The following is a 27,576-nucleotide window of genomic DNA, read 5'->3' as shown; positions in this document are numbered from 1 at the left end:
TTCAGGGTGGCAGAATAGGGGGGGTGGGAGGCTATGCGGAAGCTGTTCACTACATGTAGGGGATTTTAAACATGGGGAAAATCCTTTTCTTGAATTCCAGAAATCTAATATGCACACCAGGGATACGTGTGCCGCTGTGAGTTAAACCACAGAGCCTAGGACTTGCCGATCAGAAGGTTGGCAGTTTGAATCCCCGTGATGGGGTGAGCTCCCGTTGCTCGGTCCCTGCCCCTGCCCACCTAGCAGTTCGAAAGCATGTCAAAGTGCAAGTAGATAAATAGGTACCGCTCCGGCAGAAAGGTAAATGATGTTTCCATGTGCTGCTCTGGTTCACCAGAAGCAGCTTAGTCATGCTGGCCACATGACCCGGAAGCAGTACGCTGGCTCCCTCGGCCAATCAAGTGAGATGAGCGCCACAACTCCAGAGTCGGCCATGACTGGACCTAATGGTCAGGGGTCCCTTTACCTTTAATATGCACACCTCAGTAATGTAATTGTGTAGAATGGTGCTAGGACCTTATGTTCATGATATGGGAGCCTTCTTTCTAGTTTCCTGCATTCTGTCCTACTCCTACAGACTGAGATTCTGGACTGCAATCTCCTCGTTACCTCAGTCAGTAGAGCACGAGACTCTTAATATCAGGGTCATGAGTTCAAGCCTCACATTGGGCAAAAGATTTCTGCATTGCAGGGGATTGGACTAGATGACCCTTGTGGTCCTTTCCAACTCTACGGTTCTGTGATTCTGACCGAGGCTCCTATGGATCCGCTCTGACATTTAATCCAATTTATTAGAGGGGGACTTGTGCTTTGCTTACTGGATTCTCAGCAGCTCGGTTGTAGAGCACATGCTTTGCAAGCACATGATCACAGGTTCTATCCTCAGCCTTTCCAGGTACAGCTGAGAAAGACAGCTGTCTGAGAGCCTGGAGAGCCACTTCCTGTCAGTGTATACAATACTGTGCTAGATGGACCATTGGTCAGATTTGGTGTAAGGCAGCTTTCTTTGTTCAGAGCTGACAGACAGTGCCTGTAGTTTCCTCTTGATAGAGACCCGACGGCTGTAGTTTAAGATGCAGGATGTTGCAAAGCTTTTCAGTGTGGAGCAGAAAAGATACTGATAGACAGGTTTATGCCTTTGACGGAACAGAGATAATATTGCATTATGCTTTACTTGTGACGTTTTGTATTAATCTTATTTGTATGCAGCTAATGTGGCAGAGGGAGAAAGGATGCATAATGACAGAGAGAATAATTTTGAATCAAACCTAGCAAGGCTCACACGAGCAATTCAGTCACTTACTAAAGTGTGGAAGTAGATGCATTATCCCACCCTCAAATATTATGTATTTGGCTTTTACACTGTAGCAGCATAAATTTAGATGTTAGACTAAAGTGGTAATGAATTCTCAAAACACAAGATGCTTTTTAATGGTTGATGCTGAGGTTTTAGCAAACCGATAGCAAAGCACTAAAATGATTCTTTCCTTCAAGGAAATTCATATTACACATTCCCCTTTGTGTTTCTATGATGTCCCAGAAACAGAGAAGCAATAAACACAAAATATGATTGGAGAAAAATGCAAATAGACTTCAGGATGCATTTTGCTGTCTTAACAGTGCAGTCCTTTTACATGTCCACTCAAAAACTAAAACCCATATAGTTCAATAGGACACCCTGGCAAGTTGTTAAGGATTGCAGTCTAAAAATTAGAACTGATTGAGGGAGGGCAGGAGGGAGAGATGTTTGAAATTATATATAGCCTGGGGTTAGGATTCATTGACACAGGAGGTCATATAGTCCAATACCAGAGGGGAATATGGGTGGTTTAGTTTCATCATGATCAATAACAGCTTTAAAGTGATATGTTTGCTTCAGGCAGTGGCTGAATCTTTCTGTCTAATGAGGGCTTCCATTTAAATCTATATTCACAATTTGCGAATATGTCTCATATATGAATAATAGGACACTCATCTTGCATGGATTTTAGTTGGATGTGGTTCTTAAGCCTACATCTTTAAAAGTAGAAGATAATTCTGAGGGTCTTGTTTGTTACTTCTAAAATTATCTTAATTCTCCAGTGGTCCTGGGGTGAGACAGTCTGTAACCTTCATGAAGCACCTCTTCCAAGGTGGCAGACAGGTCTTCAAGCAAGAATGGCACCATGGGGATGGACTTTCCCACAGCTACATATTAATTTTATTTGTATGCTCCCTTTCAACAGTTCAAACCATGCTCAAGGCAGCTTACAACATAAAAAGTACATAACTGCGACAGAACTATGATTACTGTATTTTTTGCCCTATAGGACACACTTTTCCCCCTCCAAAAATGAAGGGGAAATGTGTGTGCATCCTATGGGGCAAATGCAGGCTTTCTCTGAAGTCTGGAGAGCGAGAGGGGTCGGTGCGCACCAACCCCTCACGCTCTCTAGGCTTCGCGCAGCTCTCCGCAAGCCGTGGGAGCCCGGCGCTGGGCTCCCACGGCTTGCGGAGAGTTGCCTGTTCTGGGGGCTGGGGTCAGGGGAAGCTCAGGCTTCCCCCGCCCCAGCCCCGTGCCGGGGGGGGGGAAATAATTTTTTCCCCTTTATTCCCCCCCCAAAAAAAAACTAGGTGCGCCTTATGGGCCGGTGCATCCTATGGGGCAAAAAATACTGTAGATAGATAGGATAGATAGATGATAGATGGATAGCTAGCTAGATGATAGATGATAGATAGATAGATAGATAGATAGATAGATAGATAGATATAGATAGGCAGATGATGGAGAGAGAGAGAGAGAGATCGAGAGAGATCTCAATCTGACATCTAGCTCAAGGATGTTCAGGATCAGGGGTGCTGTCAGAATCTGTGCCTTCAAGGGGCTACAGAGGGCTTTGGAAACATCAGTCTGTGTGAGGCTTCTTAGACCTAGATAAAGGAAATACTTCCAGATGGCAAGGAGGCCCCATTGAAAGGATATGCAGAGCACTCTGTCCTAAACTAAACTAAAAATAAAAATGGTGAGTTCAGTCCCCATTATCATTCGCTTTAGCTCCTTCTTCATTAAAAATGACTTACAGTATTTCAAAAGTTCAGGACACTGGAAAACATCATAATAGAAAATTCAACGATAAACATCTACCAGAATCTCTGCAAGAGACCTTGGCTACCTCATAAAACCCTTTATAGGGTCAAGAAAAAAGGAGGTATAGTGATACCTAACCTAAAATGGTATAAAGACTCAGCTAACTTGCCCAATATCCTTTTGGTTTTACAAGGCTTAGACCAGGTCCCATGGTTAAAAGTGGAGGATGATAGCGGTCAATTCTTTATGTGCCCACCCCCTTATTAGAAAGTGTACAACAAGACACTAGAAGACATTATTAACCCCTTTCTAAAATCAGATTTGACCATATGGAAGGAACGGAGACTGAAACTTTGACCTTTTGATTCCCCTTTAGTCCCAATAACTCAACACTCTTCATTTCGCACAGCAGCCAAATCAGGCTCATTTGCTAGGTGGGAAACAATGGGATTATATAAACTCAAGACAGCTCCAGAAATAAACATTATATATATACCACATGATTGGTTAGAGATATACCAGATTATACACTTTCTAAACAAGCCCAAATATAAGGACTCCAGCATTTTGAATGACCACTGGGAAGGGGAAACGTATCCCAACTATATATGTATTTTGTGTTTTTGTATTGTGATTTTATGTTGTAACTGCCCTGAGACCTGCGAGTATACAAATCATCATCATCATCATCATCATCATCAATGAATTACATCAAAACGTTGCTGATGGGAATGCAATTTACCTGACTCTCTAGTGGTGGTTTTGCCAAGAAATTATTCCCTTTTGGGAATAAGATGTTCAAACAATCAAATGATAGGGACAATTGCTCTGACTAAACCCCAAATTAGCCATACTATCTTATTTAAATTCTCACATTAAGAACACAACCAACAAACACCCTCCATTTATTAACTGCAGCTAGATTTGGGATTGCATAAAACTTTAAATGCAAATCTTTTTGAAGCCTGGATTTCGCAAGTATGGGACATGGTGCTTATGGAAAAATTAACCATTTCACAAAAGGAATATCAATCTGAGAGAGGAAAGACTTAACACCTTTTATACAACATGATATTCTTTACCAGTAGTACCTAGGTCCTCAAATTTAATCTGTTCCAGGAGTCCATTTGACCCAGAAACGGTTCAAAAACCAAGACGCAGCTTCTTATTGCTGCAGGAGCTTCCTGCACTCAAGCGGATGCTGCTTCAGATGTTCAGCTTCTGGAAAAAGTTTGCAAACCAGAACACTCATTTCTGGGTTTGCGGCATTCCGGAGCCGATTTGTTTGGGAGCCAAGCCGTTTGACTACCAAGGTACCACTGTATTGCCTTTGTTAAGACAATAAACATGGTTTTCACCCTTCATCGACTCATGGAGCGTTATGGAGAAACACATTCCTTTTATTGCTTTTCTTGAAATATCTAAAACTACAACCATCAGGCACTATTTCTCTCTCTTTTCTCTGCAACACTAAACTACTGTATGTATTCTTTGTATGGGTGTGTTTTGTTACTTGAAATTGAAAATCAGTAAAATATTATGAAGTATTTCTTTCCTCATCACACTGCTAGAAACAAGCACAGGTTAAGTTTCTGTTAAGTTGCCATAACAAATGGAGAAGGATGCTGAAATATTGCATAGAATTAGGTGGATAAAAAACAGTTTCAAATAGGATAGAAATATCAGTTTCACGAAAATCCATATTAAAAGTTGTATCATGAGCTCTTCACTAATTTGTGAATTTTACGATGAAACAAATTTCATGGTTAATCAAATTTCAAGCTTCAGGGAGTATACTGATTACCGTGGGGAAGAGCTTTTTGGGAAGTGCTGCTCAATTTGCTATGTGCAATATGCTGTTTTTGTGTCTTCAGATAAACCAGGGTTGGAAGTGTGCTGAACTTTGTCTCATTGAGTTAGCTACACAGTTTAGGGAGAGGGGAGTGATGTATGGTTCAAAATATCTGGAAATGCAGGTCTTCCTCCCACCCACCCCAACTGAGGGTATGGGGGGGGGAGCTTGTCACTCTTTATGCCATTAAGACAGTTTGAAGATAGAGGAAACTGATGACCTGAATTTTGCTGCTCTGCAGTTCAAGTCTAGTAAGCATGAGACTTGATCAGCCCAGAGAAATCAGGGAAACCAATAGGGGCACTCTGGTCTTATGTAATAATTGTCCTAGCCTGGCTCTGATGTCTGTAAAACTCAACCCTGTCTGCTTCACCTCTATTGCCTCTAGAATTGACTTACCTGTCTATTTTGGACCAGATGTCAGGGACCTGGCAGGGCTTTCACGAGTGTGTGGTGGAATAAGGCCGTCAGGGGCTGATCCAGGAGAATAGACCAGTGATTTTTGGGATTTGGTGTCCCTCACAAGGCAGGAGCCATGGAAGGAGAAGGAGGACAGGTTGAATTGGTCAGGGCCTGAGGGGTGGACACAGGATGCATCAGAAGCAGAGGAAGAGGCTGCCCAGGTGAAGGGGGAATCAGCTAAATCCCCACCATTCCCTGTCCTTCTGTCTCCTAGCCAAGAAGGGCTTAAAGAGGAAAGAGCAGTGACAACTTCCATGTAGGAGAAGCCTCAGGTTACATCTGCACACCCTGTTAGAGGAGGGTATATAAGCTGGTGGGGTGTGTAGTACCCCTGTTACTGCAACTGCTTCATAGGTCATGGACCTGGGAATAACTGCCTAGACACAAGAAGCGTGTATGCACATGTGTATCCTTGTCAATAAAAAATTAACTATCTGCTTTCCTTGGCTGGGTGGGCTCAGGACACCATATCTCGTGTCTCTTGTCCCTTTTATTTTTATCTGTATGCCCCCAAACTCTACCATTGCCTGGCTCTGGCTATGTTTTTGGACCTAACCTATGTCTCCCCTGGACCACATCATTTGCCTTTTATCTCACCGAGTCTTGGCAAAAAATACATGCTTGACAAGCATACTAAGTGAGTCATTGGAGTATAGCCATTATATGGATGGAACACATATATTATTTGCTTTGTTCTAACAGAACTTCAGCCTGAATTTAAGTACATTATAGCACAAAGATTTCTTTAAAAACAAAATATCGTGTATAAGAATGTAATTATCATGCTGCAATAGACTAAGAAGGCAGTGTAGCTCAGATTATATTCAAAAATAGAAGCCCAGATGACTCTGGAATATTTACATGCTGGGCATGATGAAGAAGGTCCTTTGGTTTTTTTCATTATCTGTGATTTATACTACTCTGAGTATGGACGGTTTTCTGTGGTTTACAATGTGTTTTCCAGAAGCACAGGTAATTCATTAAAAACACTTTTTTAATTTAAAAAAGAAAGCAATTCTGGACTATTTAACACTTATTTAACTCTGATCAGTTGTTGAACTGAGAATCTTTACATTTTGGCTTTTTTTTTTTTTTTTTAAAAAAGGTTCTGCTGATCTCTCTCTCTCTCTCTCTCTCTGTGTGTGTGTGTGTGTGTGTGTTTGTGTGTAATAGAGAGAACGAGAGCCAACTGTGCTTACCATTTTACCAAAAATATGCTGCTGTTGCTATTGTTGTTATAGCTGAGATTTGTGTTTTTTGTTTTAAAAAAGCTTTAAATGTGAACAAGCACTTGCTTCAACATTTTAAAAATTAGGCCTGGTATTATTTTTCATCCCTTTCTTTCTCCCTATGAGCCAAACAATAACTTCTTGATTAAGTAGTTGTCAGGCACTATTGTGCTCTCCAAATTCAATAAGAAAACATTTCCTTCAAGATCTGAAATGTTTATCTAAATAGCTTTCTTCTTGTTAGATGATTGGGAACTCCTGCAGTATGACAAGAGTTGGACATGTGAAAAAAAGGATTTTTCTTTTTACCAACTAGATGCCTTCTTTTTCGAGAGATAGGAAGCCGAATGAATAATTCAGCTAAAATAAAATTGAAGTGAGGTCTTTTTCTTTTAAAAAAGCCAGCACAGTCTGTAAACACCATTTTTTTTTTTTAAAAAAAGCAATCATGCTGGGTATTAACACATTTTATATGGAATTGAGATAAAACAAGTGGTTGAAAGAAGCAGCAAGCTAATAGTCTTGGCACAGGGGCTCTGAAATATTTGTGATTTTGTTTTAAATGCATAGAGCATTGCAATAAATGAATCTAGAATCAGACCATGGGTGTTTATAATGCTGGAAGTTCAGGTTGTACCCTGATCACCTCCTTCCTAAAGTTGTACTAATTGTACCTGGAAACAATATCCTATCCATGAGGTTTACTGTCGCTTTCCCTTCTGCTTTGCTTCCTCCTGCTTTATACTGATTTGCTTGCCCATAATTTAGGGACAAGATCATATACCACAAGCAAAAGTTTCCTTGAAAAAAAACCAAAAAAACATTTAGGGAGGTTAGATTAGGAAGGTTGGACTGTTCTTATGCACTGAGCCTTAACTTCTCCAATTAAGAAGGGCTTTGGGTAGCAGAGCTTAGCAAAACCTTGCCTAAACCTTCAAGGCTGTATTGATATACCACCTTAATACCACAGTGGGGTTTTTTTTTTAATTGTATACAACCCAGAAAATTTTGTGTAATATTATAAATAAATAAAAATAAATATTAAATTACAGCTGCCTGCTATAGGGGAAAGGCAGACATGACTTATTATTAGAACTTTGTACAGACTGTAGAGGTGTGATGAATGTACAGGTTTCTAGAGGCTTGGCCAAATCAGATACAGTTCTTGCGTATTTGGCGCATGTACTTGGAATATGTAGATGGAATAGGATCCAAACTGCTTTGCTTGCCATATATATTATGGACATTAATCCTGTTTTGTTTCCTGTATGTGTTTTCTTTAGTTGTATGTTTCTGTTATTGATAAATAAATTTCATCTATATAAGGGCTGGAGCAGTCATGCATGATGGTTAGAAATAATTTATGGAACCATCATAGCAAAGATGCAGAACCAGTGGTGCAAAATAAGATGTGTGGAGTAAATCTTGTTTTTCAGATTCTGGTTGGGGGGGGGATAGGTCTTTCAACTTCATATTATACGTACAGTATACTGTATCATTCTTGTTCTCCAGTTTTGCCTGCTGCTGGAAACTATGTAGCAACAAGGCAGTGCACTATTACAGTTTAACTGCAAGGGCAGAATGCCACCTGCCTCTGCTTTTGTACGGTGACACCAATTATAGTTACATTTACTCCATTTTTATCACATTTAGACTAGGCATTAGTCTAATTAACAGGCATGGCCAAACTTGGCCCTCCAGCTGTTTTGGGACTACAATTCCCATTATCCCTGAACACTGGTCTTGTTAGCTAGGGATGATGGAGTTGTAGTCCCAAAACAGCTGGAGGGACAAGTTTGGCTATGCCTGATCTAATACATGAACTTTAAATAATAATAATAATAATAATAATAATAATAATAATAATAATAATACATATGCAAAGAAACCATAAGTAGTAAGACAAGAATAAACCTAAATTACAGCTCATGGTTTGTTTGGAGAGGAGCAAACCTTGAACCTACGTTTGGATGTAACACTAAGCAAAACCATGCCTTAGCTACAACAGGAGCACAACTGGAGAAGGTGAGGAGCAGACCACCTGAATAAACATGCCTCACCTTTACCTTTAAACAGTAGTTAAGCCTAACTGTGGTTTTAAAGTGATATGAACACAAACCCACTGAAGTCTGTACCCAACCCTCTTTTCCCATGCTTTGGTATAATGTAAAATGCCCACCCCTGGTTGGGCAGAACTTTACAGATAGACTTCTTTTCTATCTGTAACATGTAATGAAATGCCCATTTGTGCCAATGAGATATCAAGGACCAGGCCTGTGCCAAGATGAGGCAGCCGGGTACATTTGCCCTGGGCCTCAGAAGGCTAAGCTGGCTGGCTGGGGGGCGGGGAGCAGGAATTGACTGCTTTTTTGTTTATAACTTTATTCTAATGACTTCTGCCCTGGGCCTTAGACAAGTTCTACCCAGGCCTGTCAAGCACTGCTCTTTCTGTGAAAATAAACTTTTAGCTCCTGTTTCTTGATAGTTTGTCATGTTCACTATATATTTCAGGGCAGCTGTTTTTATTTTATTTTTGCTGCTCCCCCCCCCCCTTCTTGAAACAATAGTTTAAATTACCAGTACAGAAACTAGCAGCAGGCAAACAAAAGGGAACTATAAATTGTTGGCTGGTTGGTTTCTAGCTTTTTTGTTTTTCTTATCTTACCCCTTCCCCCCTGCTATTTTCATGTCTTTGGGACTCTCTTTTGCTTTATTGGATATATTCCCTTTCTTAAAGTAAATCTCAGGCACTATCTGTCATCTTCTGCTATTCTTCCCATAAAGTCTGCTAAAATGGTCAGTAACGCAATTAAAACCACATCCTTAGAACTGAATAGGGGAGAATTACAACCCAAAGGAGTTAATATTTCTTTGAGCCACTTTTTTCAGATTCAAGCAACGTTACTATATTTTTAGCCTCTGTTTTGGAAGGCATTCTTCAGGATTTCATTCATACGCAATCATGGAATTGTAGAGTTGGAAGGGACCCTGAGAGTAATCTAGTCTTAGCCTCTGCAATGCAGGAATCTCAACTAAAGCACAAATGATAGGTGATCATATAGCCTTTTATATTTGTGCAGCTGGTTATTCCTGCCTAAGTGCCCAACTTTACATTTGTCTCTATTGAAAGTCATTTTGTTAGTTTTGGCCCAGTGCTCAAATCTGTCATGGTCATTTTGAATCCTGATTCTGTCTTCTGTGGCATTACCTACGCCTCCCAGTTTGGTGTCATCTGCAAATTTGATGAGCATCCCCTCAAATCCTTCATTCAAGTTGTTTATAAAGATGTTTAACAACAATGGGCCCAGCACAGAGCCCTGCAGTACTCTTTGGATTTGGTCAGCCAGACGGCTACAAATCCATATAACAGTTTCCTCATCCAGATCACATTTTACCAGCTTCTCTGCAAGAATATCATGGTGGACTTTGTCAAAAGTCTTACTGAAATCAATATACACTTCGCCTACAGCATTCAGCTGATCCACCAAGCTTGCAACACCATCGAAAAAAGAAATGAGATTCGTTTGCCATGACTTGTTTTTGAGAAAACATGCTGGGTTTTAATAACCACATCATCCTTTTCTAAGTGTTCACTGACCAACTGTTTAATTATCTGTTCTAGGACCTTTCCTGGTACCAATGTTAACCTGACTGGTCAGTAGTTTTGAAAGTTTTTCATTAGAAACTTTTTATTAGGATTATAACCATATTGAAGCTGAAATTCTATTAGAATCTCTGTGGTGCATGAATCTCTGTTGTAATCTGTTTGTTATTTTTCTAGTTGTTATTTGTATACTTCTAGTCCAGTCCATAAGTGGATAAATCAAAAGCCAGGATCTTTTCCTGACAAATGCTATTAGACTTGTCAGAGCAGATAATCTGCTATGCATGAGAAGTGTGTGCCATAATCATGGTGATTATCCCATCTGAGACAAGTGACCAGTGTTTTCAGAACTGTGGAGCACAACAGCAAGGTGATATCCTATGGGAGTGAGAATGAGAAGAGATACTTGTCAAACCTCTAACTCTGTGTTCTTGCTGTTTAGTTCAGGTTCCACAATCAGCACATGTATAATATGGAATAATAATACAATATACCATGCAGAAAAAATATACCTCATTGTGAACCCCCACCTTACATTAATTATATATATGTGGCAGAAGAAATACTGCCATATATCGTCACAGTTTGGAAGAGTTTCTATGCAAATAAGGATTGCATCCATTAACTGCTAACTCAAACAACTTGAGGGAGGCAATCTGTTACTTCTGGACCAGAGTTTTAATCTCTCACAAGGTAATATTTGCATAAAAAGTCAAGCTGTTAAGAGATTCTGGAAATGTTAACTTCTGGAACTTCTTTTCTTTCTTTTTTACACACTGAATGTCTCTGTGTGTGCACATGTAAAACTTGAAGATCAATTACATAGCTGTCAAGTGTCCCTGATTTGAAGGGACAGTCCCGTATTCCAGCACCATGTCCCACTGCTGTCCCTTATTGATGGATGTCCCTTAAATGTCCCTTAAATGATGTCTCTTAAATTTCAAAGGAAGCAGCTCCTCTCCCTCCCTCCCTGCCGGCCAGGGAGGAGGGAGGCTCCAACTGTGTTGCTTGGCTGTGTTGCTCACCCAATAAGAAGTCTAAGAACGACTGGGGGGTGGAGCTTGCATGCCTTGTGTGTGGCTAGTTAATGCAAGCTGAGGGGGTTTTTGAATGCTGGACGCCATTTTGTTGCACGTGCTGCTGCAAACTTTGCAGTGCAAAGCCAGGCTGGGGAGCCATCTTAAGTTGAGGCTGCATAGGCCTTGTGGTGCATGTGATTCAGATTCTGTTCAGTTGAACCTCTGGTTACAAAGTTGGTTGGACAGTGTTCTCGAAGCTACCAGCATGAGTTTGACCAGACTGCAGGAGGACAGGAAGACTGGAGTGCCTGGAACAGGTGAGGCTGCAGGTCCTTTATTTTGGCTGCTGGTCCCTTATTTTCAAATCTGTAAGTTGACAGCTATGCAATTATATTTTGATATGGCAGTTTTTAAAATCCACAAATAATTTGTGCACGTGGTCAGTTCCTACTACTTCTGTATATGAATTTGTGTGGACAAATATTACTTATGAACCTTCTTTATTTTGAAGTAGACAGACCACTGCAAAAATCTTTCCCAGCCCTGACAGATCCTGGCAGAGATTTCCCCCAACTTTTTTTAACCATTATCCTTTTTAAAAAAAGGATACACACAGAGAGAAAAGATATCATAGAGTTTGAATTTGGGTTCTCTTCCAACACAAAAGATGAGCTCGCCTGCTGAAGTATGACATTTTATGGAATTGAACTAGGTGATTGTCTGCAAGAAAACCTTTGACTGTAACAACTGGGGAAAGTGCTGCTACAAGTATAGGTGACTCCCCACTTATTTGAGTTTACGTTCTGGCACTCCACATGCACAAGTGAAAATTGCATAAGTGGGGAGGACCCTCTAAGCACCATTTAAATGCCCTCTCTCCAATCCAGATCAAAAATATTGTTGATGTGTTTTAATCTCTTTTACTGTTAATTTTAATTATTTTGTTTTAAACTGGTTTTATTGATAATTTTAATATTTCATGTAAATCACATAGAGATTTGATTACAACAAAGTGGCATATACCTTTTCTCAACCAACCAACCAATGGATGGTTATTCAATCGTACATTACTTTTTGATGCGCATGAGTACACACTTTTTATTATGTAACTTGTACATATCCCATTTATGGAGTGTGAAGACATTCTGTTGTTTTCAGTAAGCTATTTTATTATTAGCAAGTCAACATACTGAATCAGGAACCCTGTTACAATCAACAAAATATCTGACTAGAAACTGACTAGTCAAAACGGTTAAGGACAGAACTTTTAAATATCAGAACATGCACTCTAGTAATGTGTGGTGTGGGGGTGGACATGCAAGCATCCTAAAAACCACTTATATGGAGAAAAGGTAAGCCCTCTGTATTTAATCTGAATGGATGACTGAAGGAGAAGGTAAATAGAGGCTTCACAAGTGTAATTAGACCAGGATAACAATTGAAGAAAAATGAAGAGAGTCCTTTGCCATTTACCCCTAATCTAATGAATGCAGTATTCTCAAAATATGCAGGGAAGAGGGGTTGTTACAACCTTCTTCCATAAAGGGTAGTTCTTCGTTAAATTCCCACCAAAGCCTGAAACAAACCATTTGGGCCTGTATCTCATTTGTCTTCCTTATATTGTACTATTGAGCTGCAGTATAATACATGTCGATTTGTGTGCTTTTACATTGAAAAATTCATTCTTTTGTGTCATTGAAGACAGATATTGTGCAGTCCCTTCAGAGCCCTACTCGGTCAAATAAATAAAAATCCAATACTCCCTTGTAAGGAGTGTTGTGGATAGCGGTACATTCCTTTGTTTTAAGCTTTGGGGCTTTTAGTGGTTAACAAAAGATGGAATTCCTCATTGAATAATGACCAATGTTTTTAAAAGGCTACATATTTTCTACTAATACCATATAGGTAAAGAAAAATCTCTAATGTGAGTGTGTTATTCAGTGTTATTCAGTGATTTGCTTTCTTAATGAGTATGTCAAAGGTTTTATGAACTGTTGAATTCAAAGGAACTTACCCCTACGTAAATGCATAGAAGATGAGAGCCTGGTTTCCTAAAACAGTATTTGAGTAGAGGTTTAATTTTGAATTTGATGCTGAAGAGTGGAGGTGTTTATTCTTTAAAATGTTGATAGAGATAATAAATAATACTTCCACAGTGTCAGTGATCTCCAAAATATATGCTTGGAGCATGGAAAATTGTTTTATTGCTCAAAGAGGTAAATTAGTTCAAGGGGACCTAAGAAAGGGTATTATCTTGCAAAAGAAAAGAAAATTATTGCAGTATTAATGATTCCAACTTTGAATATGCTTTTTGCCTCAGTATTCTGAAGAATTAGAATTGATTGTAATTACAATGCAGGTAAGCTGTTACTCCCCATAATTATATGAATTACTCTCTTGAGTTCATTGAATGCTCCTAAGCCAAAAATTTAAATGATTTTAAAAAAATTATACCATACATTACTGTATCTGCTTTTATTTGCCCTGGTCAATATCAGTTTGGAAGACTATATCCTGCTGTATACTTGGCTTATCACAGCTATGTGTTGATTTTATTTTTAAGGTTTCATAAAAATTATAGGTAATTTATGTTTCTTGAAATGTATGTGTTTCCAGACAAATAGCAAGCTACAACACAAACCCAGTGATTACATTTAGTAAGGCCAGGCTTGAACAGGTTGGAAAGCTAGATTGAGTGTAAATTCATAAAGCTGAAATGGATTGTGTTGGCTCATAGTTTGCTTTCGAAACTGTAGCTCATGTTAATTTAAAAATATGATTGCAGTTCCTTTCATCAATTTATTATACGTGTACACATTATCAGTGAAAAATGCTGATGTCTGGCGGAGCTTTACTGAATGGTAAATGGGTTTTTGTTATCTGAGAGCATTGCTTCAATACCCTTGCTGACCTCCTGTAACAATTCTGTGAGACACTTTAAGGACAATATTGCTCAGATTCGGACAAAGTTGGAATCTGCTACAGTTGGATCAAGTTCAAGGGAGGTATCCTGAGCACTGTCTGATCCACCTGTACTGTATTATGGCCTGAGGATGTGGAGAAGCTGCTTGAAGAAGTGTCACCAACCACCTACCATCTTGACACTTCCCATCTTGACTTCTTAGTCAACCCATGGGGGTTGACTGGGTAAGTCCAGGATGTGATTAGTTTCACTGGAGGAGGAGGAAATACCATCCATTTTGAAGGAGGTGGTGTGGCATCCCCTCCTTAAGAAGACCTACATGGACCGAGAAGCATTAAACAACTATTGCTGAGAGGCAATTATTCCTTTTTGGGCCAGGTGCTTGGGAGGGTGGTGATGGTAAAACTTGAGGCACACTTGGAGGATCCACGTTGGTTTCAGACCCCATCATGGCATAAAACTTCCTTGTTTACCTTGGTTGATGACATTTGTTGGGGGAAAGGTAGAGGGGAGTGATTCTGTTCATTCTGCTTGATCTTTTTATACCTTTCAATTCTGTTGACCATGGTATCTGTGATCTTCGAATGAATGGTGGTACATTACTACTACTACTACTACTACTACTACTACTACTACTTCAGTGGTTCTGATCCTATGTCCATTACTGTTTCCAGAATGTAGTTATGGGCTGCTGCTGTTTGGCACCATGGCAGTTGTCTTGTAGTGTCCTGCAGGGTTGTCCCCATGCTATTTAACAACTATATGAGGCCACAGGGAACTGTCATGAGATTTGTAGTGGAATATAGGGGAATGTAGGGTAAATAGCCTGTTCTGGATGGTATTGCGCTCCCCTGGTAGGAAGAGGTCCATGGCTTGGGGATGCTCCTGGATCCAGTCTTGTCACTAGAGTCTCAAATGACCTTGGTGATGTGATTTGATTGAGTGTTATATTTTTATGCCACTTTTCAAATGAATAGCAAAGCAGATCACAAACAATAACATAAAGAACATCACAAATTCAACATAAATCATAGAGAATAATTAACAACACATCAGCAAAACAATTACAATTTATAAAACACTATTAACAAAGCAACTAACAATAAGCTAAACAGCACAATTACAACAAAAACCATATGATACAATTCATGAAGTACTACAACATCATCTATAAAACAATATTGACACCATTAACAACAAAATGGCAACCATAAACTAAACAATCACTGTTGAATTCATATACACATGCTTCCCACCCCCATGATTTTAAATCTTTCGGATGGTATGGTAACCCCTGGTTTGTAAAGCCAATGCATTTTTTCTTTAATGTCTGAGACTATGACAGTTTACAAACTGGAGCTTGCAAAGCTGCCAAACTATGAATTAAAGTTGTGTTCACTGTGGATTGCTGTTTATCTGCAAAATTTATAAACCATTGAAAAAGCACATCTGTGGCTTTTGCTCCACCTCAAAAGACTGCTGAACTTTGGAGTTGTGTGTAAATTTATGAAATTAAAAAACTGAATGTTGAATAGATGTAAGACAGGTAGACAAGCATTGCCAGATTATGGATGCTTGTGTACATTTGGAAGGCCAAATCATATTGTATGATGCTAGCAGAAGCCATGGTTTGAGAATAAAGATACAAATCACTATATTCGAAGTTCCTCCAATTGCAAATAGAATAACCACTCTTCCCTACTCTTGGTGTTTTGAAATGTTCAGAAAAACCTACTTTGTCAAATATTGTGTATGACAATCATTATCCTTTCTCTAACAACCACTCTTTGATGAATAGCTTTCTACAATTGCTATGAATATATTAAATATATATGCATTTTATTGATTATAGATTAGTAATTCTTTTCTGTAATTGATAAGTGTAAACTGTTTAATTATTATTTGCTGATGTTTAATTTTACTGTTTACTATTAAATTCTAAAGGATTATTGAATATTGCTTTATTTGATATAAGTTGTTTATTTTAAAGTTATTGTAACTTTTTATATAGGATCTGATTGTTAGTATCAATGTTTGATGTTTCTTGATGATGATGATGATGATGATGAGTTGGAAGCCTGCCAGAGTGGCTGGGGCAACCCAACCAGATGGGCAGGGTATAAATAAAAAAATATTATTATTATTATTAAATATATTGTAATAGTTGTTATGGCCCAGTTTCCTTGTAAATGAATGCATTGGTTATGGGCTATCTCTGCTTACTTGCATGTACAGTATCTGTAATTCTCATGCCGTGATGCTTTATTTTATCTATATCTGAAAACTCTATTTTTCTCTTTCTTTTTTCAGTGGAAAATTTAAAAATGTGATATATGTTGTTATGTTGAGCCTTGGATAGCAGCTTGTATAAGTCTCACTGTGTGTAGTTTATCAATGAGTTTTAATTTTTAATTTTTGTTGAAATTCTAATCAAAAAGAATTTGGCTAATAGTAGCACTTTGCTTCATAGGATTTATGAACGTGTTATAGACCCTCCGGAAACAAATCTAACTCCAGGAAGCAATCTGTGGCTTGGACAACGTAACAGGAAACATGGCTTCTTTAAGGTAAGCCTGAAAAATGGAACCAAATGAGTTAACAGAAATGTGATACATTGATCCTTTGCCTTTTACAACATCCGATCATTGGTGTTTTCATAGCAACACTGCCATTTCATAGTTCAACATGCATGTGGATCAGCTACATGGAGTGAAAATTTCTGAACACATGAATTCAGTTTACACTCATTCTGTGCAACTTTTCCTTTGTAACTTGTTTTGGATCAATTTAAAGGGAATAAGAAATGTGAATCTTTATGTCAGAGCATGGAATCAATAATGATACATCATATGCTCTCTGTAATCAGAGGTGTATTGTTGTTATAAAAAGATGTATAGGTTATGTACCACCCTGCCTTGCTTTCTGTATATTGGGTTTGGGCTGGAGTTCACACGGCTGCACCGGAACTACTTACTATTCTCATATGTGTGGGCAGGCCTGGTAACCTTTCATCCCACTTGCTACTTCCTGACCTTCTGCTTATCCTTCTCATTCAGTTTTTCCTTATCTTTAGTCTCTAACTCCTGAAACAAAATATGTAAACATATGACCCTTTCCCAAAAAAGAGAAGGCTAGAAGGAGATAATTTCTTAGGAGCTTGGCTGTCTCCACATATGGACGAGTCAACAAGGGAACTGAATTTTATCCCATATCGGGTTTTTTTCTAGTGCATCTGGTGGATAGCTTCATGGCCTACTCAGCTGAACCTGGCATAGGGGAAAAGACATGCTTGCTGCTGGCTCATGGACAGTGAACTACTGTACTGGAACTGACATTCAGTCTAAAACTTTGGGGAGTGAAGTCCAGAATGGTGCTGTCTAGTTCCCTACATGGGATCCAAAACTTTGGGGTTTACTACCCTATCCCATAGCATTGGTCATCCTAGCTGGTCTTCTCAACTTCTCAGTTTTGCCTGCTCCATGGGAGATGGTATTGGTTCTGTTGCTAAGCTAGGTTTGGCCAAAATCTTCTCTACTACAGAAAGACAAGTAGCAAAATCAAAAACATCCTCAGTTTCTTTGCTCCCCTACTCTCTAAATTCCCCTTTCCTTTTCCGCAGCTTCCAACAGAGCTAGGAGGGCATTAGCATCAACCTCAATGTACTCTTCTAACAAATAAGAGATAAGTAGGTGTTTTGGGGATGGGGGTGGGACTTGTAGCCTTCTGTGGCTGCAGGAAGCTTTCCTAAAGTCTGATCCTGGCTGAACTCTGCTGGAACCCCCATGCAGTGGTCCAAAGAACAGAGGGTAATATGTAAAACAAAACATTAGGAAGCCTCTCTCACCATCCTCCTATTTTCTCCTGCTACTGCTCCTGCAAACTTGTGCATTGTTTGGCTTGTTGGGCCCACTGGCTAATAATGAATTCTGGCACTCATGCATCTATGGCTCCCACTCCCAGGCACCAGCAAATGTGCCACCAGCATTGCAGTTTGAAGCAGATGCCAATGCCTTTCTCATCCAGCTGTATGTGTAAAGGCCCCCCACCCACATTACCCAACTGGTTTTGGGGTGCAAGGGAGGTTGCAATGGGTAAGAATACTGCAGCAGGTTTTAATATAATGCAGATAACTTTTGTATCTCTTTTGTCCACCCACTCCCCATTTAAATTAAGGTGGAGAAATGCCTTCTTACCTGGACTTTTTTTCTCCATCTAACAGCTGAGCTGTCACCGTGAAGTGAAATTGATGGCATTATTTTATTCTACAGCTGTTGGTTTTTTAACCTCAGCTGCTTCCCATAATTCTGCAGATGGTAAACATATGTTTATGGGTATATAGCAAAAAAGGAACAGGGGGAGTAGTAATAGTTATATTGGTTTTGCCCATCTTTAATTCTTTTTTGATACAGACAGCCAGAGTCTAAGAACTGAGGGATATTATGCATTTATAAATTAATATTTCTACACATTAACGCTTTGGAAACAGCAGGATAGCTAATGATATGATAATGAGCTGCCAGTTTTTATTGATCATAATGTAAGTCGACATGTGCCTTTCTTTGCTCTATGGATGCCTGAATATTTTACTAACTGTCTGCAGGGCAAAACTACATAATTGGCTGTATTTTTAAGCTTGCTTGTGAGTTTTATAAGCTTTACACTTTATTCTTGTTGTTACCCAATGCAAAAGCCTATGATTTTGATAGTTTATAAGCACACATATCCCTTGTCCTTGTATTTACATACTCAGCAGGACCCCCTTTTTCTTTTGAAAGCAATTTGTTTCAGTGTTTTAGCATATACAAACCTATTTTGCTCAGTGTAAACAGAGATCTGCAGGGAAATAAGAATGTTAAAAAAAGAATTGTATTTTTCTTTTGTATCTGCAGAGGAATTGTGCTAGCAATTGTGTCTAAAAAGCACTGAATATTATTATCAGCATTATACTGATAATAGCTATTTCAAATCTATTAGGAGTGTAACAGCATACTTCGCTAATATGTTTTCAGTTCATCTTCTGCTTTTGTTCTTAATGGCAAAACTCTAAAATTGTAGCATTAATACACACTTGGAGACACAATCTTCTCTTTCCTTTCACACCTACTATGTTTTCCTGATGTAGCCTTACCTGACAAGTTCTTCATTTTATATTGTCTTTCACACAGTGTAAAAATCAATTCTGGAAATCTAGTGGAAATTTAGTGCTTGTTTCCATGTTCTAGAAAAACTCTGTTTACAAGCATCTTAGCTTGGAAAATCACGGGAGTTTTGCACTGTAATTCCACTTGATGAAATTTGGGGCAGTATCCTGGCATACAGTTCTTTCCTGCTGTTTAAAATTTAGTGCGACATGGCAGTATATTGATCAAAAAGCCACAGTGCCATAACGCAACAGGTACTGTAGTGTAAAAGGAACACTAGAAATTGGAACAGAAGTGTTAGCATCATAAGCAGTAAAACTAACCCAATAAACTAACAACAACAACAACAATTTTTTATTTATACCCCACCTATCTGGCTGGGTTGCCCCAGCCACTCTGGGTGGTTTCCATCACCCGTAAAAATAATAAAACATCAAACATTAATAGTAAAAATCAGATCCTATATAAAAAGTCACAATAACTTTAAAATAAACATCTTATATCAAATGAAGCAATATTCAATAATCCATTAGAATCCAATAGTAAACAGTAAAATTAAACATCGGCGAATAATAATTTAAACAATTTACAGTCATCAATTGCAATAAAGTATTACTAATCTAGCAGCAAAGCACAATGCATAAAATACCACAAAACGTACATAACCATAAAAAAGGATCAAATTGAGAAACAAGGACACACAATTTACAAAATTATTTTTACAAACTATCTCTGAACTCCTCTCTTCCCAGCTGCTTCTGCTGTTCTCAGAGTCATGGTCTGGGAAAGGCTCCTGGGGCTGGAGGGTGGGGCAAGGCAGGTGGAAAAGCCATTGCCTGCAAAAAGTCTCTCTCCCATCAGTTCTTCCTCTGGAGGAGAGCAGGCCTCTTATAAAGACTCCTGGGGCTGGGGCAAGGCAGGTGGAAAAGCCATCTCCCCTCATGTCTGAATGTAGCTCCTGTGTAAAGGAAAATCTCACAGCTACCCCTCATATTTGATAGAGCTCTGCATCCCCAAAACAGGTCCAGCAAATGCCTAGGTAACATTAATGTGGTTCAAGTTAGGGGGAGGTGAGATTGTTCCGCATGTTGCAGAGCATTTTAGGAAGACGAATGGTAAAATGAGTTAGGAAAGCGTAAAGAAAATTGGTGAAATAAGTCTGTGTATTTGGCTGTTAACCAGAAGGTTGGTGGTTTGAGCCCACCCATGGATGACTGTGGGCAGGATTCCTGCTTTTCAAGGGGTTCAACTAAATGACCCTTGGGGTCCCTTCCAAATCTACAATTCCCTGAAATATGAGCATTCTGTTTTTGCCTCTTCCACAACACAGTCTCATGAATAATTATTGTAGATGAGGAGGAATTTTTTTGAATAGGATATCTTTTTGAGTATTGCATAGTAGTAGTACAGTACTCCCATGCCAGATTAGGAAAACAAAGAAACTAGAGCAGTGTTTCTCAAACTTAGGTCCACAGATGTTGTTGGGCTACAATTCCCATCATCCCTGACCACTGGTCATCCTAACAAGGGATGATGGGAGTTGTAGTCCAACAACAGCAGGGGAGCCAAGTTTGAGAAAGACTGAATTAGAATAAAGAGGCATCCCAAAGATAAATCATATAGCATGATAAAAATAGTTGAAGAACCTTACTTAAAAGAAGCAAGGGAGAAATGTAACCAAGAAGGCTTATGATTCTGTTCCAGTTGTCATATCTTCAGCCTTGCCTTTCTCTCTGAAGCTATACTCACTGTGCATGTTAGGTCCAAACCTGTATGACACACTCTTTGCATTAGAGCACTAGAGACACCTGTGTTGTTTTTAGTTATCCATCCTGAGTACATATTTATAAACTGGGATATTTCTGAGCCTGCATCAATAGTTTTGTCACTGATTATATGAAATATAGTAATTATGTATCTTACTGCATTTTTAACTGTTTTATTATAAGGGTCTATCTAGCAATGCTGGTGGTAATGAACAAGTAGAAATAAGTTGCAAGTTTTAAATCGTTTCCAATATTGAGTTTTAATGCTGTAACATGCCCTGGGACCTTAGAGTGAAGGGCATGTAATGATTGATTGATTGAATAATAATCTTGTCACCTCAGGTGTTGGAAGCAGAGATGAGGGGGCAGAAGTCTCCTCTTCATGATTTTCTACTTAACGTGGTAGCTTCCCTCAGCTGCTTTGGTCAAAAACAGCAACAGCAACTGTTGACTAATACAGTCATGCAATGGAATGCCATATAACTGACCCTTAGATGCCACAGTAGCAGAAGGGAATTGTTGTGTGTCACTCAGCTGCTTCCACAAGTGGGCTGGCATATGGCAAATCGTAATTCTGTACTAAAGCACAAAGTCAAGGGACCTGACACTTCCCCCTCGCTTAATGCTCACCATGCCTTTTCTCGTATGTCCATGCTTCCTTCTAGCAGTATGTCATTTCTGTCAACCTTACTCTTGCCCCTGAAAATGCTCTTCTCATTTATGGAGGTGAATTTTTATAAAGAAGATTTTTACAATGATACGTAATATTATTGCAAATACAAGACAATATCCACAATTCCTATAATCTGTGCAGTACGTTCTCTGACATAAGGCCCTGACACAGCAGCTGTTGCAATATAGGATGCAAGCTGGTCGTGTCAGTGGATATAACTGGAGGTAGTGCTATAGCTGTCGCTGTCATAATCCATTGAAGTCAAAGGCAGAGTATACACTGCAGCTTGACTTTTCCTGACAAAAAAGCCCTTTATTTATATTTGACTAGTCATCTTGAAAACAGATTCTGGTAGTTGTATGCCTGTTTAGGGAAGCTTTTAATATTTGATGAATTATTGTTTTTTGATATTTTGCTGGAAACTGCCCAGATGGGCAGAGTATTATGTTGTTGTTGCTGTTGCTGTTGCTGTTGCTGTTGCTGTTGCTGTTGTTGCTGTTGTTGTTGTTGTTGTTGTTATTACCATGGCGGCATCTAAAACCTGGAAGTGAATGAAAATGATACATGTGTATAAATAAGCTATTGGCATGCATAATGAAAAGAGCACACCTTTTAAAGCATATAGTTCAAGGCTTAGAAACAGTGCACAAAAAACTGACATTAGCTAGGCTGCGTTTGCTACCACCCTCTCCCAGCTGAAAATGCTAAATAAATTCAAGATTAATGCTTAACAAACAAGCAAATGGTAGGGGGAGCATTTGTGATATGTATATTTTTAACATTTACAGTCATACCTCGGGTTACAGACGCTTCAGGTTGTGTTTTTTCAGGTTACGGACCCGCTGAAACCCGGAAGTACCGGAACGGGTTACTTCTGGGGTTTGGCGGTCGTGCATGCACAGAAGCACTAAAACGCACTTTGCGCATGTGCAGACATGCCGCTGTGGGTTGCGAATGCTGCGGGTTGCAAACGTGCATCCCACATGGATCACGTTTGCAACCCGAGCATCCACTGTATCTTTATGTAGCAAATAGGGCTTTTTTCAGCCAGAACTTGCTGGAACTCTGTTCCAGCACCTCTCAGGTGGGCACCATTGCCATTATAAGAGAACAATGGAGGCAGACATGGTGAGTTTCAACACCTTTTTCCAGAAAAATAGCACTGAGTAAGGCTAAACACCCGTGGAAAAAGTCAACAAGTGCTTAATGTTAAGCAAAGGCAGAATAAATCTTAGTAAAGTGAGGTGAAACAGTTTGGTTGTGATGCACGCCTGGTGTGCTCAGTGGTTATTAATTAGGCTTGCTTTAACTTGGACTCCTCAGGCCACAATGTCAGTGAAGCCTTGTACATACTGCCTAGATGAGCATTTCAGTGTAGATTGAGATGCCCACCCAGATATGACTTTACATCAGCTACATACACAGATATCCATGTTGTATTAGGGCAAGGGTTTGGGTTTTATTTATATGTATTTAAACATTGCCCTTAGACATCCATGTGTCTGTAGTTTTAATACATTGTTCACTAGCATTCATTTTCAGAATCATATTGCAGATTGCTTTGGAGGTTATCCCTACCAACTGACAATGTTTTCTCTCATTACTGATATGCCTTCATTATTCTCATAGATGAAAAGGTTAATAAATGTTCTGGATAGTTATTTTCATTAATATTTTCAATTAATATTTGATCTTGAAATAACAAGCAGGAAGAGCTGCTTGCTGATTACCTTTTTGCTATCTGAGACAACGAGCGCATAAATGTTAAATGTTGCTGCATCTGCAAATCTTGGAGCACTATATTTTATTTATAGCAGGAGCTCACTATTCTGAGCAGGATATGATGTCTTCTATCTGCTCAGTAGCATCCATTTTTCTGTTGTACTCCAGCTGAAATAATGGCTTCAATTTCTGATGAAACCAATATTTTGATTATCAAAGGATAACCTTGACTGTAAACTTACTTTTCTACATAAAGTGGTGTGTGGGTGGGTGTTTTCAGTACACTTTATGTGCCTCTCCAGTTCATCATTACAGCATGCATGTCTATCAAAATTTATTTGAATGCTAAGGGTCTTAGCCTTTTTTGTTATCCTGTTCACATATGTCGACATGTCCAAGGACTGAAGACCTCAGCATTTGATTTTAAGGTGCAGATTTAATTTGAGTAAAGCATCACCATCACACTGAGGCTAATCAGTGGAAGAGGGGTGGAGAAACCTTTCTCTGGAATCATTGTACTATGAATAAGTCACCTTGTGAAAGTGGCTTCAGACTAGAATAGTTCCATTGGCATTTGCTCTCTAATAGACCTTTCAAAGATTTTCGTTCATAGGGTCTTCATTGCTCGTCTTTGTGTATGTGTTTGCGTGTGACTGACTACAATTCACCATATGCTTTTAATTTATGTGCCATTGAAAATAGTGAGACTTAAGCATTCTTAGCCACACCCTGGACTGTGGTGTTGAGTTTGGATCTTTACTTAGTGCCCTAGGAATATTATTTGAAGGGCATGGTAAAAATAGTTAAGTGAAATACAAATTAACTAAACTTTTCATATAAAGTGAAAATCATAAGGTCTGTGGCTGACCAGGCTTTGCGTTCAGAATTTTTTACTTGCCAGAACAGTTCTTACTTCTTATGTTTTACCATGAGGTTCCAGAATGGGCTCTAAAACTTTATTCCCCAAATCAATAATATTAACATTATTTCTATTTTTAAAATCTGTAAATATTTTGTCAACTAGTTTTGTTAGATCAAGCAGTATGAACCTACAACATTGTAGTATTTTGTTCTCATTTTTTAATATGAAATTGATAGTGAATGAAGTCAAATGAAAGTTAAGTATTTTGGGTTGTTTTAAATTCAACAGGAAATATTTAAGCTAGTGTGTAAAGTGACCAGTACAGTTGGCTCTTAAAAGTGCATAACTTTGGTTAGTTGATGTTAAATGTTATCTTCTGGCCTGTGAGAGTACGTAACTTCACTTACTCATGAATCATAAAAACCTACGTAAGAATTTTTTAAAAAAATCAAAAGCTGTGGTTTTTTTAATTGAAGAAAGAAATTATATATTTACCAATTTAGTGGTATCTTTTCAAAAAGTTCATATGATTTTAATTTGTAAATCAGTATGTATGTATGTATTGTATTAATTTGCTATGCCTTATCAAGACATAACTTTTGAATTATTTTGTACAATTTTAATTGTATGACTATAATCTATATTACCAGCTATCTCTTCTGTTACAAAGGGTATCATTCAAGATGTGAAAGTCATCTTCATGCCTAATGGATATATAACACAATGCCCTAATCTGAATCGCAGTAAGTAGCACTTTTAAGTATATATATTTAAAATTAAGTTTACAAAAATACTTTTAACAAAAATGAGTGTTTTGTAGTGCCTATTCATTTGTTGCGCAACAATGTTACATTCTTCCTGAGAAGTACCACTTTGTAGTTGAACAACTAAGACAATGTTTTGCCAACTTTTCTCAGTAAAAGCAGGCTGGGGAGTTATAGGTATAACTGTTTTACTCCTTCATATATTTGACTGTGCATATTTAAGCCAACAAATTCTGGACCCCCATTTTCCAGTTTGCATTGAACTAGGCTACACATTACTGTCATCACACCAGATCAGTTCAGATTTGTCTGTTCAGCTTTCCGATGGCTGCATTGCTTATAAGCCAGAGAAAACTGGACTGAATTGCAGACTGTGGGATACCACCCTTCCGCCTGTGCTCTTCTGTTACTATAAGATTCCAATATTTCCAATAATACGTCATATATGTGCGAGACAACCCAATTTAAATTATTAATTTTATTTTCTATTAAAATGTGCATATGTTTTCATTTATTACAATCTTTGTAATATTTGTATTACAAATGCTAGAATCAATAGCTAGTGAGTTAAGCATATGGTAGTTTGTTTTGTATAATATGGTTTTTATCTGCTGTTTTCCTTCCTTCCTTTATTGAGCCTGTCCAACCTGCAGTGACTTCTTAAGCCTGGTTCAAGGAATTATGGATTTGCAAGAACTTCTGGCTAAAATGACAGCAAAAGTAGGTACCCGACCTTTGTTCCCAGTTTTACATCCAAGTTGTCATTTGCTTCCCATATTTGGGCAACCATGTACACATTTCCCATCTTTTTCCAGTTTATGTATCATTATGTCAAGGACTTATTTCATGCTATAAATGGAAGAATAAGTTACTGATCCACAAAGAATGCATTTTTCCTTTTTGTTTGAATTGTGGTTGAATGCTGATGCTGAGGCTTGCCTAATGGAATAAGAAAACAAGATAGGCACAAGTATTTATCTAACCTGATGCATAGTTGTCAAACATGGTTGTTTCCTATGTCATTCGTTTCCCTTCATAGAAATAAAACACATAAAAATCTGTACCCTTCCAGTTATTGTTAATAACCTGTTCTATATCTAACCCTTCAGTTCTTACATAATATTGGTTTTTTTTTGCATGGGATAGCATGATGATGAGAAATGGAGGTCATTGGGATTGGAGTTCTACCAGTAGTCAGGCAGCAGTGGCTGCTCATCAGATGCTGTCTAAATCCTATTTTGTTTCTGAGCTGCCTTCACTTGTTCTTGTTCCATGTGCTTATCTTGTTTATAATAACACACTTTCATAGCATTAAAATGCCAATTATAAAACAAAACATTGTGTACACATACTGGCTCTGTTTTTACATCATTGCTAAACCATAGTTTAGCAATGCATGAGCAGGAACAAACCTCAAATGTAAGTGCTCTCCCGTTATCTTCCCACAAGGCTAGGATGCCTTCAGCATTCCTCCCCCCCCTCTTTCTCTTAAAGCAGTTTTATCTGGGCCACACTTCCAAAATAAAAATTATAAATGAGTCTTCTCCCATACAGTGGTACCTCGGGTTACAGACGCTTCAGGTTACAGACGCTTCAGGTTACAGAGTCCGGTAACCCAGAAAAAGTATCTCGGGTTAAGAACTTTGCTTCAGGGTGAGAACAGAAATCATGCAGCAGCGGCGCGGTGGCAGCGGGAGGCCCCATTAGCTAAAGTGGTATGTCAGGTTAAGAACAGTTTCAGGTTAAGAACGGACCACCAGAACGAATTAAGTTCTCAACCTGAGGTACCACTGTACTCTGTTCAAACAGCAATTCTGGATCACAGCTAGGATTGTTCTCAATCGCAGTTGATGCTCTTGCTTTCATTTAGAAAAGATATCTATCCATATTCTGCGCATATATATACACACACACTACACTACACTACACTACACTGAAATGTTTAAATGTTTATATTTGATTGTTCTTGAATCTTCCCGCCACACTTGCCCTCCTCTCCTGGTGCACCACACGGTTTGAGAACCACTGTATTAAAGCCCGCTTGTTGTGTCATATGGATAAGAGATCATGGTTCATAACTGTGGCCAGGGTCAAAACCAAATCAACTTTAAACCATGTGCCAAAAATCTAGGTTGTTTAAACTAACCAGGCATCCCTGGTCTAGATGACGTGATAAGCCTACTTTAAGTGAAAGTCAAACTAAAAGCCTCTGAAGTCCTCCCAGTTGTGTACCTAAGGCTTGCTATGGCTTCTTCCTGCTCACCACTGGTTAGCAGGACATGCAATCATGGCCACTGTTACAAATCTTTGCAAAGCTGATGATTTGAAATCTGGAGCATAAATCAGCCAAAGATAAGCCCTCTTAAGCCCTGCGGATTTCAGTGGACCAGTGCTTATAGGCTGCAGTCCTATAATGTCTTTCCTGGGAGTAAGTCCTATTGAACAAAATGAAACTTCTGAGTAAGCATGCACTTTTGACCTTTTTAAATTAA

The 27,576-nt window shown here is 38.8% G+C and overlaps 1 protein-coding gene across 4 annotated transcripts in view; it reads left to right on the top strand.

Moving 5' to 3' along the window:
• Window positions 1–27,576, top strand: part of NELL1 (neural EGFL like 1) — a 356,446-nt gene that overhangs the window by 87,858 nt on the left and 241,012 nt on the right. For all 4 annotated transcript variants that reach the window (XM_083430920.1, XM_083430921.1, XM_083430923.1 and 1 more), the window contains exons 5-7: window positions 16,627–16,723; window positions 24,991–25,063; window positions 25,722–25,804. In XM_083430920.1, the coding sequence (XP_083287046.1) occupies window positions 16,627–16,723; window positions 24,991–25,063; window positions 25,722–25,804 (253 nt within the window). The remainder of the gene's footprint in view (window positions 1–16,626; window positions 16,724–24,990; window positions 25,064–25,721; window positions 25,805–27,576) is intronic.

The sequence above is a fragment of the Podarcis tiliguerta genome (assembly GCF_965153285.1).
Source record: "Podarcis tiliguerta genome assembly, chromosome: 1".
NCBI lineage: Eukaryota > Metazoa > Chordata > Lepidosauria > Squamata > Lacertidae > Podarcis > Podarcis tiliguerta.
This window is presented reverse-complemented; position numbering and strand designations above follow the sequence as displayed.